Raw genomic sequence first — 10,302 nt, forward strand, 5'->3', positions numbered from 1 at the left:
CACTTTTCCAGCCTACTTTTGTGCAAACAATGGTTTGTTTTTTGTTTTGTTTTTTTTTTTTTTTGAGGCGGAGTCTCACTCTGTCACCCAGGCTGGAGTGTAGTGGCGCAATCTCAGCTCACTGCAACCTACGCCTCCTGGGTTCAAGTGATTCTCCTGCCTCAGCCTTTTGAGTAGCTGGGATTATAGACATGCGCCACCTCACCTGGCTGGCTAATTTTGTGTTTTTAGTAGAGACGGGGTTTTTCCAGGTTAGTCAGGTCTCTAACTCCTGACCTCAAGTGATCCGCCCGCCTATGCCTCCCAGAGTGCTGGGATTACAGACGTGAGACACCTCGCCTGGCCCAAGAAGTTTTATTGAGATGTGTACATGTACATTAGGTTTTCGATGTGTAGACATTATGATAAAGAGAATTGTCATAACTATTTATTGCTTGTTTAAACTGCTCAAGTAATTACTTTTGCACCAACCTACTATCTTTCCCCACAAGCTCGATGTCATCATAAAATATGTTGGGATTTTGTTTTGTTTTGTTTTGAGACAGTCTTGCTCCGTTGCCCAGGCTGGAGTGCAGTGGCTCAATCTCGGCTCACTGCAACCTCTGCCTCCCAGGTTCAAGCAATTCTCCTGTCTCAGCCTCCTAAGTGGCTGGGACTACAGGCACCTGCCACCACACCCGGATAATTTTTGTATTTTTAGTAGAGATGGAGTTTCACCTTGTTGGTCAGGCTGGCCTTGGAACTCCTGACATCAGATGATCCACTTGCCTCTGCCTCTCAATGTGCTGGGATTACAGTTGTGAGCAACTGCGCCTGGCCAATTATAATCTTGTTTTAGAAAATATAAATATACATAGTTTATATCTTACATCTTAGGGATTTAGAGAGTTATTTCTTGAGAAGGTAAATCCCAATGCAGAAGTCCATATTCATCAAAAAGACTAATAAATATTGCTATGGAGGCAAATGCTCTGGGTGAACTAGACTGAAGCGGACCTGGGTAACCTAGATAATGTTCCCTTGGAAACTTGTGGTCTGAGTCCAATATTTTAATATTTTTTCTTTTCTTTTTTTTTTTTTTTGAGACAGAGTTTCACTCTTATTGCCCAGGCTGGGGTGCACTGGTGTGATCTCGGCTCACCGCAACCTCCACCTCCTGGGTTTAATTGATTCTCCTGCCTCAGCCTCCCGAGTAGCTGGGATTACAGGCTTGAACAACCATGCCCTGCTAATATTGTATTTTTAGTAGAGATGGGGTTTCTCCATGTTGTCAGGGTGCTCTTGAACTCCCAACTTAAGGTGATCTGCCCACCTTGGCCTCCCAAAGTGCTGGGATTAGAGGCGTGAGCTATCGCACATGGCCAATTTCTTGTAGCTAAGGTAGTTGTAGCAACCTTATTTTTTTTTTCTATTTTTTTTTTTTTTTTTTTTTTTTTGGATACAGAGTCTCGCTCTATTGGCCAGGCTGGAGTGCAGTGGCACAATCTCAGTTCACTGCAACCTCCACCTCCCAGGCTCAAGCGATTCTCCTACGTCAGCCTCCCAAGCAGCTGGGATTGCAGGTACCCACCACCATACCCAGCTAATTTTTAAATTTTTATTAGAGACAGGATTTCACCATGTTGGCTAGGCTGGTCTCGAACACCTCAGGTTATCCGCCCGCCTTGGCCTCCCAAAATGCTGGGATTACAGGAATGAAACACGGTGCTCAGCCAGCAACCTTACATTGTAGCGCAGTGCCTAGTAAATAACAAACATAGTAATTTATTTAATACTGGTATTATTTCATAAAACACTTCAAAAGGGCCTAGGCCTAGGAAATACAGCCCAACCTCTGCTTATTCAATGAGCAGGATAAGGTTATTCAATTAGTTCACTATCAAATTGAGACATCAATGTGCCTATCAATGTTTTGAGGGTTTGGGGAAGAGTCAATTAAACAAGCATTTAGCTGGGCGTGATGGCACATGCCTATAATCCCAGCAACTTGGGAGGCTGAGAGGCAGGAAGATCACTTGGGACCAAGAGTTTGAGAATAGTGTGGGCAACAGAGTTGCTGTCTCAACTTATAAAAAAGAAACCAGTTAGTAGGAATTATACCTTCATATAAATTGGTGAAGTGGACATAAGCAAGAGTAAACGGAACAGTGGAAATAAGCATAGTTAGAAGGAACAATGGAAATTAGTAGCTAAAATTGAGAACATTTAAAAAGAGAAAGGAGGGCAAGGTGCAATGGCTCACACCTGTAATCCTAGCGCTTTGGGAGGCTGAGGTGGGCAGATCACGAGGTCAGGAGCTCAAGACCAACCCGGCCAACATGGCGAAAGCCTGTCTCTGCTAAAAAAAAAAATACAAAAATTGGCTGGGCGCGGTGGCTCACACCTGTAATCCCAGCACTTTGGGAGGCTGAGGTGGGCGGATCACGAGATCAGGAGATCGAGAACATCCTGGCTAACACGGTGAAACCCTGTCTCTACTAAAAATACAAAAAAATTAGCCGGGCCTGGTGGCACATGCCTGTAATCCCAGCTACTTGAGAGGCTGAGGCAGGAGAATCACTTGAACCCGGGAGGCAGAGGTTGCAGTGGCCGAGATCACGCTGCTGCATTCCAGCCTGGGCGACAGAAAGAGACTCCGTCTCAAAATAAAAAAAAAGAGATACAAAAATTAGCCAGGCGTGATGGCAGGAGCCTGTAATCCCAGCTACTTGGGAGGCTGAGGCAGGAGAATCGCTTGAACCCGGGAGATGGAGGTTGCAGTGAGCCAAAATCGTGCCACTGCACTCCAGCCTGGGTGACAGATTGAGACTCCGTCAAAAAAAAAAAAAGATAGAAAGGAGATAAGATTCAGAAGATAATTCATTTGCAGAAGGGATTGAACAAAAACCGTAAGGACTTCTTAACCTCCTGGGACTTTTAAGTATTTTTTTAAATTTTATTTAATGGAGACAGAGTCTCATTTTGTCTGGCCTCCCAAGAAGCTGGGACTACAGGTGTGCCCCATCACGCCTGGCTAATATTTGTATTTTTAGTAGAGACGGGGTTTCACCGTATTGGCCAGGCTGGTCTTGAACTCCTGACCTCAGGTGATCTGCTTGCCTCAGCCTCCCAAAGTGCTGGGATTATAGGCCTGCGCAACCACGCTCAGCCTTAAGTATTTTTTGAGGGTTCTGTGTAACTGGTATGAAGTTTGTATCAAAGTTGCATGTTTTCTTTTCTACTAGGTGTTCTATTACTCAACAGGAATCTTCAAGGATGCAGGTGTTGAAGAGCCCATCTATGCCACCATTGGCGCGGGTGTGGTTAATACTGTCTTCACTGTAGTTTCTGTAAGTTGGATGGTTTGATAATTTGGGGGGAAGAAAAGAATCCTTGCTACAGATATTCAAAGATGGATTGCACAGTTCCACCATTATTTAGTTACACCTTTTTTGTTGTTTATTTATTTTTATTTTTTTTAATTTTTTGAGACAGAGTCTTGCTCTGTTGCCCAGGCTAGAGTGCAGTGGCACGATCTCGGCTCATTGCAACCTCCATCTCCTGGGTTCAAGTGATTCTTCTGCCTCAGCCTCCCCGAGTAGCTCGGACTACAGGCATGCGCCACTACGCGCAACTGGTTTTTGTATTTTTAGTAGAGACGGGGTTTTGCTATGTTGGCCAGGCTGGTCTTGAACTCCTGACCTCTGGTGATCTGCCTGCCTTGGCCTCCCAAAGTGCTGGGATTACAGGTGTGAGCCACCACGCCCAGACTGTTGTTTAATTTTCCTTTGGAAAAAAGAGATACATTAAATGCTGAATGTAGTCTTCACTCTTCAAGCAAATATGGGATGGATGGGAAAAGAGGAAGTATAGAAGGGACTATATAGTATGCTTTGAACTTGGAATTGGAGGAGAGGTGTTTGGAAAAACTTTCAAACTGTTTTTCCTGTTTTTACACTAAAACAACAATAATAACAGAAGATTTCTGTGACCCCCCCCCCAAAATATTTAAGGATTTGTCCCCATCATGTAAGCAATCAGTTCTGCAGTGGACACCATCTAGGTGTCCTGTGATTTAATTCTGACACTACCTGGAGATAGCATCGGATCTCACAGGTTGGTGGCACAGTTCCCAAGACTGCCCCCCACTCCTGATGCCCATCACAGGCTCCAGGTTGTTTACCTGTGCTTCTGACCCACCAGCTATAGGTCAGGATTCCCACCACACCCTCTCTGGGTTGGATTAATTGGCTACAGTGGCTCACAGAACTCAGGGAAAATGTTTCCTGGTTTGATTTAAAGGATATTTTAAAGCACAGAAATAAACAACCAGATGAAGAGATTCACAGGGCGAGGTCTGGAGGGACCCTGAGCGTGGGAGCCTCTGTCTCCGTGGAGTTGGGGTGCACTCCTAGCACATAGATGATTTGTTGCTGACCTTCCTGTCAGCTTCCACGGGTTCAGATATCTGCAAGCTCCCCACACCCTGCCTTTTGGGCCTTTTATGCAGACTTAATTGATTCTCCATGACTGAAGCATGGACAACTGTTCTGAAATGTGATTGGACAAAAAGGGAATGATCTGAACCCAGCCAGGCCTGTCTGTTTGGATTATTTTGGCCTCTCTATAGCATTTCTTCCTCTAGGGGGTGGGGCAGGACCCTCTCTGAAATGAGGGTTTTATGACTCAGTCAGACTAGTGTCCTGCCAAGTGGGAGGGCAGGAGAAAGTCAGAGAAGAATTGTATTTTCTGAGGCCTGTGGCATCCCAATATTATGGCAAAAGACTACCAAGGGCTAGGGGGATTTTGAGCCAGGACCTGTGAATGGAACACAATATGTATGTATATAAAATCGTAAATCATAGGAGGTGTATCCGTAACAAGTGTCCTGCTGTTGGTAAGGCAGATTTCAAGTAGCTCAGACACTGTTTTCATGGAAAGGAAAACTGAAGTTTCATGTCACATTCTTCTTCCAGCTATTTCTGGTGGAAAGGGCAGGAAGAAGGACTCTGCATATGATAGGCCTTGGAGGGATGGCTGTTTGTTCCATGCTCATGACTGTTTCTTTGTTATTAAAGGTGAGTGCCCTTTGAGTGAAGAAAAGCGAGGGAGGGGGAAAGGAGGAGGGGTTACAGTTGACTTCTGTGACACAAGGGGTGGGTTGTTAAGGTTGCAGTTTGTCAATAAAGTCAGAGGAGAGAAGCAGGATGCCTAGAGTTTTTAAGAAACGTGGGTCTTCAGAGAACTGGAGGTAAACTGTTAGAATCCTTACATTTATAGAACATTGTTATAGTCTATAAAATAAATTATCTAATTTAATTCTTTGTTTGTTTGTTTGTTTGAGACAGAGTTTTGCTCTTGTTGCCCAGGCTGGAGTACAGTGGTGCAATCCCGGCTCACCGCAACCTCTGCCTCCTGAGTTCAAGTGATTCTCCTGTGTCAGCCTCCCCAGTAGCTAGGATTACTGGCATGCGCCACCACGCCCAGCTAATTTTGTATTCTTAGTAGAGACGGGGTTTCTCCATGTTGGTCAGACTGGTCTCAAGCTCCCGACCTCAGATGATCCACCTGCCTCGGCCTCCCAAAGTGCTGGGATTACAGACATGCGCCACCACACCCAGCTAATTTTTGTGTTTTTTAGTAGAGACAGGGTTTCACCATGTTGGCCAGGCTGGTCTCCAACTCCTGACCTCAAATAATCCCTCACTTCACCCTCCCAAAGTGCTGGGACTATAGGCGTGAGCCACAGTGCCCAGCCAAAACAAAAAAAAAAATTGTGTTTTAATTAGCCACGTGTGGTGGCACATGCCTCAAGTCCCAGCTATTTGAGAGACTGAGGTGGGAGGATTGCTTAAGCCCAGGAGATCGATGATGCAATGAGCTGTTATAGCACCACTGCACTCTAGCCTGGGCAACAGAGTAAGACCCTGTCTCAAAACACAAAAACAGAAATAAATCCAAGCCTATTGATTCCACAGCCACGCATTGTATTGTACGTCAGAGACAGGAGGAACTTGCATTAGTTGCCTCTGGGAACCTAGATTCTGGGTTACACTGTCTTTTAATTTAATTTTCTCTGTTCCTTCCTCTTACAGGATGACTATAATGGGATGAGCTTTGTCTGTATTGGGGCTATCTTGGTCTTTGTGGCCTTTTTTGAAATTGGACCAGGTCCCATTCCCTGGTTTATTGTGGCCGAACTCTTCAGCCAGGGCCCTCGCCCAGCTGCGATGGCAGTGGCCGGCTGCTCCAACTGGACCTCCAACTTCCTAGTCGGATTGTTCTTCCCCTCTGCTGCTGTAAGTAAACTCAACTTTATCTATCTATCTATCTATCTATCTATCTATCTATCTATCTATCTATATTTTTTTGAAACTGAGTCTCGCCCTGGTGTGCAGTTGCCCAATCTCAGCTCGCTGCAAACTCCACCTCCTGGGATCAAGCAATTCTCCTGCCCAAGCCTCCTGAGTAGCTGGGACTACAGGCGTGCGCCACCACGCCCAGCTAATTTTTGTATGCTTAGTAGAGACGGGGTTTCCCCATGTTGACCAGGATGGTCACGAGCTCTTGACCTGGTGATCTGCTCTCCTTGGCCTCCCAAAGTGCTGGGATTACAGGTGTGAGCCACCGCGCCTGGCCAACTCACCTTGTCTTAAAACCAGCCTACTTAGGCTGATATATTGAAGATACGCATTAATACAGTAGTCAGGCTGGGGGAGGTGGCTCACTCCTGTAATCCCAGCACTTTGGGCGGCTGAGGCGGGCGGATCGCCTGAGATCGGGAGGTAGAAACCACCCTGACCATGCCGGGTGTGGTGGCTCAAGCCTGTAATCCCAGAACTTTGGGAGGCTGAGACGGGTGTATCACGAGGTCAGGAAATCGAGACCATCCTCGCTAACACGGTGAAACCTTGTCTCTACAAAAAAATACAAAAAACTAACCGGGCGAGGTGGCGGGCGCCTGTAGTCCCAGCTACTCAGGAGGCTGAGGCGGGAGAATGGCGTAAACCGGCGGACGGAGGTTGCAGTGAGCTGAGATCCGGCCACTGCACTCCAGCCTGGGCGACAGAGCGAGACTCCGTCTCAAAAAACAACAAAAAAGAAACCACCCTGACTAACATGGAGAAACCCCGTCTCTACTAAAAATACAAAATTAGCCGGGCATGGTGGCGCATGCCTGTAATCCCAGCTACTCGGGAGGCTGAGGCAGGAGAATCGCTTGAGCCCAGGAGGCGGAGGTTGCGGTGAGCCGAGATCGGGTCATTGCACTCCAGCCTCGGCAACGAGAGTGAAACTCCGTCTCAAAAAATATATTTATTATTATTATTATTATTATTATTATTATTATTATTATACAATAGTCCTTCCTCATCTGCAGTTTCAGTTACCTGAGTCTAAAAGTATTAAATGGAAAATTCCACAAATAAACAATCCATAAGTTTTAAATTGCACCCAGGCGCAGTGGCTCAAGCGGGTAATCCCAGGACTTTGGGAGGCGGAGGCGGGAGGATCACTTGGGGTCAAGAGTTCGAGATTAGCCTGCCCATCATGGTGAAACCCCATCTCTACTAAAAATACAAAAATTAGCCAGGTGTGGTGGCACAAACCTGTAGTCCTAGCTACTCGGGAGGCTGAGGCAGGAGAATCACTTGAACCCACGAGGTGGAGTTAGTGGTGAGCCAAGATCTTGCAATGACACTCCAGTCTGGGTGACAGAGCTAGACTCCATCTCAAAAACAAAACAAAACAAAAAAATTTACGAATAGAGACGGGGGCCTGCTATGTTGCCCAGGCTGGTCTCAAACTCCTGGGTTCAAGTGATCCTCCCACCTCAGCCTCCCAAAGCTCTGGGATTATAGGCATGCACCACTGTGCCCAGCCTAAGAATGTATCTTTTGTCCATAAAATTGTGAAGAAGAAAAAAGAGGATGAGTGAGGTGGTTCAAGCCTGTAATTCCAGCACTTTGGGAGGCTGAGGTGGGCGGATCACGAGGTCAGGAGTTTGAGACCGGCCTGGACAATATGGCAAAACCCTGTCTCTATTAACAATTCAAAAATTAGATGGGTGTGGTGGCAGGAGGCGCCTGTAATCTCAGGTACTCGAGAGGCTGAGGCAGGACAATTGCTTGAACATGGGAGGCTGAGGCTGCAGTGAGCTGAGATGGCACCATTGCACTCCAACCTGGGCAGCAAGAGTGAAACTCCATATCAAAAAAAAAAAAAAAAGTGGCCAGGCACGGTGGCTCACACCTGTAATCCCAGCATTTTGGGAGACCAAGTTGAGAGGATCACCTGAGGTCGGGAGTGTGAGACCAGCCTGACCAACATGAAGAATCCCCATCTCTACTAAAAACACAAAATTAGCCAGGCGTGGTGGTGCATGCCTGTAATCCCAGCTACTCAGGAGGCTGAGGCAGGAGAATCACTTGAACCCAGGAGGCAGAGGATACGGTGAGTGGAGCTCATAACATTGCATGCCAGCCTGGGCAACAAGAGCAAAACTCCATCTCAAAAAAAAAAAACCTGTGGGTAACTGGGGACTACTGTAATTACTGATGCCATGAAAGATTGGACATCAAGGGCTATAAACCAGATTTTCAATAACACACGGGAAAAAAAATGACGGCAGGAAAGATTGAAATGGAATGGCAAAACTGGGAACTTTATTCATTTTTTTATTATGTGAGATGGAGTCTTGCTCTGTTGCCCACAGTGGACTGCAGTGGCTCACTCTCAACTCGCTGCAACCTCCACCTCCTGGGATAAAGTGGTTCTCTTGCCTCAGCCTCCTAAGTAACTGAGATTACAGGTGCATGCCACCACTCCCAGCAATTTTTTTTTTTTTTTTTTTTTTTTTTTTTGTATTTTTAGTAGACACAGGTTTTGCCATGTTGGCCAGGCTGGTCTCAAACTCCTGGCCTCAAGTGATCCACCCACCTCGGCCTCTAAAAGTGCTGCGATTACAGGCATGAGCCACCACACCCAGCTCAGAAACACAGATTTTAAAAATAATACTCAAGGCCGGGTACGGCTCACTACAGGCGTGAGCCACTGTGCTCAGCCTCTGTTTTTATTAAATATGGAAGGGTTATAGCTTGAAGCATATTGGAAATATGAATGTGAAGGAAATTGAGTTTGTCAATGACCAGATTTTTATAAAAACCTTCCTTTCTTCTGTCCTCTCACTAGCACTATTTAGGAGCCTACGTTTTTATTATCTTCACTGGCTTCCTCATTACCTTCTTGGCCTTTACCTTCTTCAAAGTCCCTGAGACCCGTGGCAGGACTTTTGAGGATATCACACGGGCCTTTGAAGGGCAGGTACAAGGTACAAATAGATCTGGGAAGGACGGCGTCATGGAGATGAACAGCATCCAGCCTCCTAAGGAGACCACCACCAATGTCTGAGTCATGCCCCCTTCCACCTCCCTCCCAGCATGGGAAAGCCATCTCTCCCTGAACAAGGGAGAGACCTCATCAGGATGAACCCAGGACTGCTTCTGAATGCTGCTACTTGGTTCCTTTCTCATCCCACGCACTCCATGAGCACCCCAAGGCTGGGGTTTGTTGGATTTTCAATGGCTTTTTAAATATTTTATTTCCTGGACATTCTCTTCTGCTTAGGAGAGACCGAGTGAACCTACCTTCATTTCAGGAGGGATTGGCCGCTTGGCATATGATAACTTTGCCAGCTTTTCCTCCCTTGGGTTCTAATATTGCCGCATTAGGGGATACAGGAGAAGAAAAGTAAGGTGCAGATAAAGCTACTGATTTCCTTTGGAAATTTAAGGTAATAGTTTACAGGTAGTAGTACTTGAAATCTAGGATTATTAACTAATATGGGCATTGTAGTTAATGGCAGTTGATGGGTTCTAATTTTGGATGGAGTTGAGGGAAGGGAAAGTGATTTCTAGAAAGCCTGTTCCCCTCACTGGACGAAATAACTCCTTCTTCTTGTAGTAAGTAGTCTCATGACTTTTGAAGTAATCCTGCCACCTATCTTGTGGGAGCCATCCAAACGAGAAACCTAAAATAATTGGTTCTTGGTAGAGATTCATTATTTCTCTACTTTGTTCTTTAGGAGATTTTAGGTGTTGATTTTCTGTTTTATTTTAACTCATACTTTTAAAGGAATTCCCCAAAGAATGTTTACAGCAAACTTGGAATTTGTAACCTCAGCTCTGGGAGAGGATGTTTTCCTGAGCGATTATTATCTCAAGTGTGTTATGGCTTTAGGGTCACGGCACGCTTGCTTATGTCTGTTACCATGTCACTGTGGTCCGATGCCGAGTGCCCTGAGGGGACTTGAATCTTTCCAATAAA

At 45.9% G+C, this 10,302-nt stretch overlaps 1 protein-coding gene across 1 annotated transcript in view; it reads left to right on the plus strand.

Moving 5' to 3' along the window:
* LOC104681671 (solute carrier family 2, facilitated glucose transporter member 3-like) overlaps window positions 1-9,952 on the plus strand; it is an 82,960-nt gene extending 73,008 nt beyond the window's left edge. Inside the window, exons 7-10 of the mRNA XM_010388018.2 lie at window positions 3,225-3,329; window positions 4,956-5,057; window positions 6,075-6,278; window positions 9,169-9,952. Coding sequence (XP_010386320.2) covers window positions 3,225-3,329; window positions 4,956-5,057; window positions 6,075-6,278; window positions 9,169-9,387 — 630 coding nt within the window. The 3' untranslated portion in view covers window positions 9,388-9,952. The remainder of the gene's footprint in view (window positions 1-3,224; window positions 3,330-4,955; window positions 5,058-6,074; window positions 6,279-9,168) is intronic.
* Window positions 9,953-10,302: the final 350 nt, after the last annotated feature.

The sequence above is a fragment of the Rhinopithecus roxellana genome, chromosome 10, assembly GCF_007565055.1.
Source record: "Rhinopithecus roxellana isolate Shanxi Qingling chromosome 10, ASM756505v1, whole genome shotgun sequence".
Lineage (NCBI taxonomy): Eukaryota > Metazoa > Chordata > Mammalia > Primates > Cercopithecidae > Rhinopithecus > Rhinopithecus roxellana.